Source organism: Alligator sinensis, unplaced genomic scaffold, assembly GCF_000455745.1.
Source record: "Alligator sinensis unplaced genomic scaffold, ASM45574v1 scaffold318_1, whole genome shotgun sequence".
NCBI classification, from domain to species: Eukaryota; Metazoa; Chordata; order Crocodylia; family Alligatoridae; genus Alligator; species Alligator sinensis.
The window spans coordinates 593,422-597,095 of NW_005842421.1; the positions used below are offsets into that span (position 1 = coordinate 593,422).

Here is a 3,674-nt window from a genome sequence, read left to right on the forward strand (position 1 = left end):
AGGAGGAAACAGAGGCAACTACAATAAAGGAAAGGGTTAGACATGTCCTGCTGGTGAGGAAAAAACTAAGCAGAGACCCAAAGGCAAAAACAGAGCATACTTTGGAGAAGGGAGAAGAAATCTGAGTAATTCTCCCATAATTTTAATTTAAAAAAAAGGGGAAGAGGGAATAGAGGGCCCTCTCCTCTTTGATTTAGTTCCTCCGGAATGGAGAAAGATAGGGAAAAAGTCTTCCCCCCCAAAGATTTAGAGTTAAGAGGGAAGCTATACTTAGTTCCCAGAAAAGGGCACTTAAAAGAAGCCTAAGTCAGGAGACCTGGGACTTGTGGGAAGAAGTGCAAAGGAGTTCCTGGAGGTGATCCTGACTTAAATGAGACTAGTCCTATAGCAGCCAGGTCAGCACAGGAAGAGATTAAGACCAAGAGATTAAGACCAGAGACAACGAGAGAGCAGCAGTAACTACTTACATTGATCTGTGTTCTGTATTGGACTAGACAATTTGGTCCTGCCTCAGGGTTAAACTTAATCTCAAAGTCAAGGCCTTTGGAATTCTCTGCGCTTACAGGGATGAGTTTCAGCTTTCGAGCCAGCTTATGATACTCTGCAAGTTGCGTTTCAATCTGTTTGGGAGAGAAAAAAGCCCCAAATGAATAAATTTAAAGCATATACCATTTTGACAAGCCTTCATTGCTCTGGCTACAACTTCTCCATAGCTATTGTTAGCGTATCATTTGGTTTAACTACTTTTCTAAGATTCGGACAGAAAATCTACAAAACTTCTCATAACTTATAAAAGGCAAGAGTGCTCTCACATACAATGTGCCCTAAAATGAGATAAACACCTTATTTTTGAAAAGCAAAAATGATGCAAAAGATCTTTCTTTAAGTACCTGCTATAAGTAGCAGCGTGCTTGGCTCCCTACCTGCTCATTGTTCTGCTCCCTGTGAATTGTGTGCAAGCTTTACTTTTGCCCAGTAAGTGGCAGGTATTGATTGCTCTCACCATATTACTTTTTCTATAATACTTGCTCCAATATCTAGCAGCTAGTTTTGGGGGAAAAAAAAGTTACACATGGTATACAACAAAATACAGCAGTTTAACCTGCTTCCTTTCTACTGGCCTCTTTTACTCATGAAGTGTGAATATTCAATAAAATGTACCTAGTCACTTAATGCAATTCATAGATTGTAAGGCCAGAAGGGACCTCGGAAGATCATCAGGTCTAGCCCCCTGCACCAAACAGGAAAGATAACTGGGGGTCAGGGGACACCAGCGAGGTGACTGTCTAGTCTCCTCTTGAAGATTTCCAGGGTAGGTGATTGCACCACCTCTGGAGGGAGCTTTTCCTAGTCTGGATACCTTGACTGTGAAGTTTTTCCTAATGTTGAGCCTGAAATTGGTCTTCCAGGAGTTTGTGGCCATTACTCCTGGTTTTCCCCTCAGGTGCCCTGGTGATCAGTTGCTCATCGAGCCCTTGATGTACTCCCCTAGTGTAGTGGTAAGCTGCTACTAGGTCCCCTCTCAGCCTTCTTTTCCTTATGCTGAAGAGTCCCAGATCCCTCAGCCTTTCCTCGTATGGCTTGCCTTTTGAGACTCTGATATATGGGTGGCTCTTCTTTGGATTCTCTCAAGCTTGTTCGTGTCCTTGTTAAAGTGTGGTGCCCAGAACTCACTCACACTTTTTTTTTTTTTTCTTTTACTTTTCTTTTCTCTAAGTTTTAGAGTTAGAAGGCAAGTGACACTTAATATATAGGAATCAGACGGGATCTTTTGATCTTTCCATTTTAAAATGGAACGTCAAGAGCCACAACTGAATTTTCAGCTGAAGCAAGAAATGAATCTAACCCTAAAAATTAGTGAAGATGATAAAATGACATAATTTATATTGCAACAGCAGTATTTAGCTAAATGAATGTGCTGCTAACCTTATGATAGTACAAGTTGTAGCCATGATACTCCAGAAATTATGCGTGGGGAAGATTTCTTAGGGTGGTATCTTTTACTGGCCCAACCGTATAGTTAGGATAGAGTTAGAGTTAAGCAAGGTTTCAAATGCAAGGCATTGACCCGAGAAAGAATGTCTTACATTCAAAAGCTTGTCTAATGCTATTGTCCCAATAACCGGATTAACCCGAAAACAAGGAGGTTCCTCCCCAAAAATCAGCAAGGGGGGGGGGAAAAAAAAAGCCCCTCAGCTAAATTCACATACAAGGAAACCTCATTAAACTGCTGCCAAAAGCAGCATGTGCTCAGTAATGGAAACCAACTATACACCCAACACTGAGCATGTTTATAAAACACTTGGCCCACATTGAGCAAACACACTGATGACAAAATTTAAAAAAAAAATTATTATTATTATTTATTTATTTATTTTTTAATAGAAATTGTGTGTGTTCCAAGCCAAAACCAGCCAAATCAAATCCAAATCCATGAGTCAGTCCAGAACCATAAGTGGCCCTACAACCAGCAAACATCCTCCCCGCCCACCAGGGGCTTCAGATATTTTCAATGTCTTTGGCAGGCATCCTATGTGTAGGCCCTAAGCCTGGAGGCTTGGGGTTCAGATGCCCCCAAGTTTCGTTTGCCCTCAGCCACACAGCCAAGAACAGTTATCCCCCAGGGGCTTAAGGAAAACTAACTTCTTGGACCCAGATACATGGTGTTTCCCCTGCCAGGTAAGTGATGGGAAGTTCTACAGGGATGTGTTTATGTAGCCCATCTGAATAAGATACATTAGTGCCTGCTGTACGCAGCCCCCCTCAGGGCCGACTCTTTTTCTAAGTTATGGTGAGCCACAACATTGAATAAATTTCAACTTCTTCACTACCATAGCTGAGGTGTGCCTCTCTCATTTCCAATGATTCCCGTTTCTTCACCAGCTTTAAATGTCTGGCAAACATCACTAATAAAATCATGGGGCCTAAAACAGTTCACCCAGAACCCCTGTCAGCCCCTCTCTCAACCTATGATTAGTGTGGCTCCACCTTCCATGAGATTGAGCCAGACCAGGTTGCCCTGTGCCTCATCTGCATATACATTTTTGGAGGATCCCAGGACTCATGACAAGAACACACGCTAACAGTCATGAGTGGGGGCCACACACACACTGATCAGTAGTGAGCTGTGGGGTCACCATGGCTCGAAGTGCTGTGGACTCTGCTGGAGCCCATCCCAATGAACATATAATAAATCATGAGCCTTCTGGCTTTAGTTTAATATAAATGCACAGTTTGTACTATAAGTAGGTACAAAAAGTGCTGCTTTAAAAAAAAAAAAAAGGTGCATTTGTAGGGTACACGTTCTAAAACTTGCAGTAGTTAAAAAAAAAAGGTAAAATGCATCTGTTCTAGATGAACTACATCTACAGGTACCATATTCAAATTACTACATATATGTTTAGGTCAAGTTCATTTTTTTTTTTTTTTTTAATTTGCTCCTGACTGCCATGTACTTGGGAACAGCAGTGTCCAGCAATAAAAGGGGGCAGGAAGGGGCTACAACAGGAAGAAGCCTGGGGAGCTATCTAGCCCCCAGATTTTATTTTCCCTGCTGCAGCAGTGGGAAAGGGACAAACTTAAAAGACAGACCTCCAATAATTACATTCTATACCTGGAAAATTATAACAAATTTATAAGTTTGCTATAATTAGATTATTGGGGGGGGGGGGAGG

General features: G+C 41.8%; 1 protein-coding gene across 3 annotated transcripts in view; it reads right to left on the reverse strand.

The window, feature by feature from the left end:
• The window catches only part of NDC80 (NDC80, kinetochore complex component), a 29,008-nt gene that overhangs the window by 8,327 nt on the left and 17,007 nt on the right, over nucleotides 1-3,674 (reverse strand). For all 3 annotated transcript variants that reach the window (XM_006030107.2, XM_006030108.2, XM_025211677.1), the window contains exon 12: nucleotides 468-620. In XM_006030107.2, coding sequence (XP_006030169.1) covers nucleotides 468-620 — 153 coding nt within the window. The remainder of the gene's footprint in view (nucleotides 1-467; nucleotides 621-3,674) is intronic.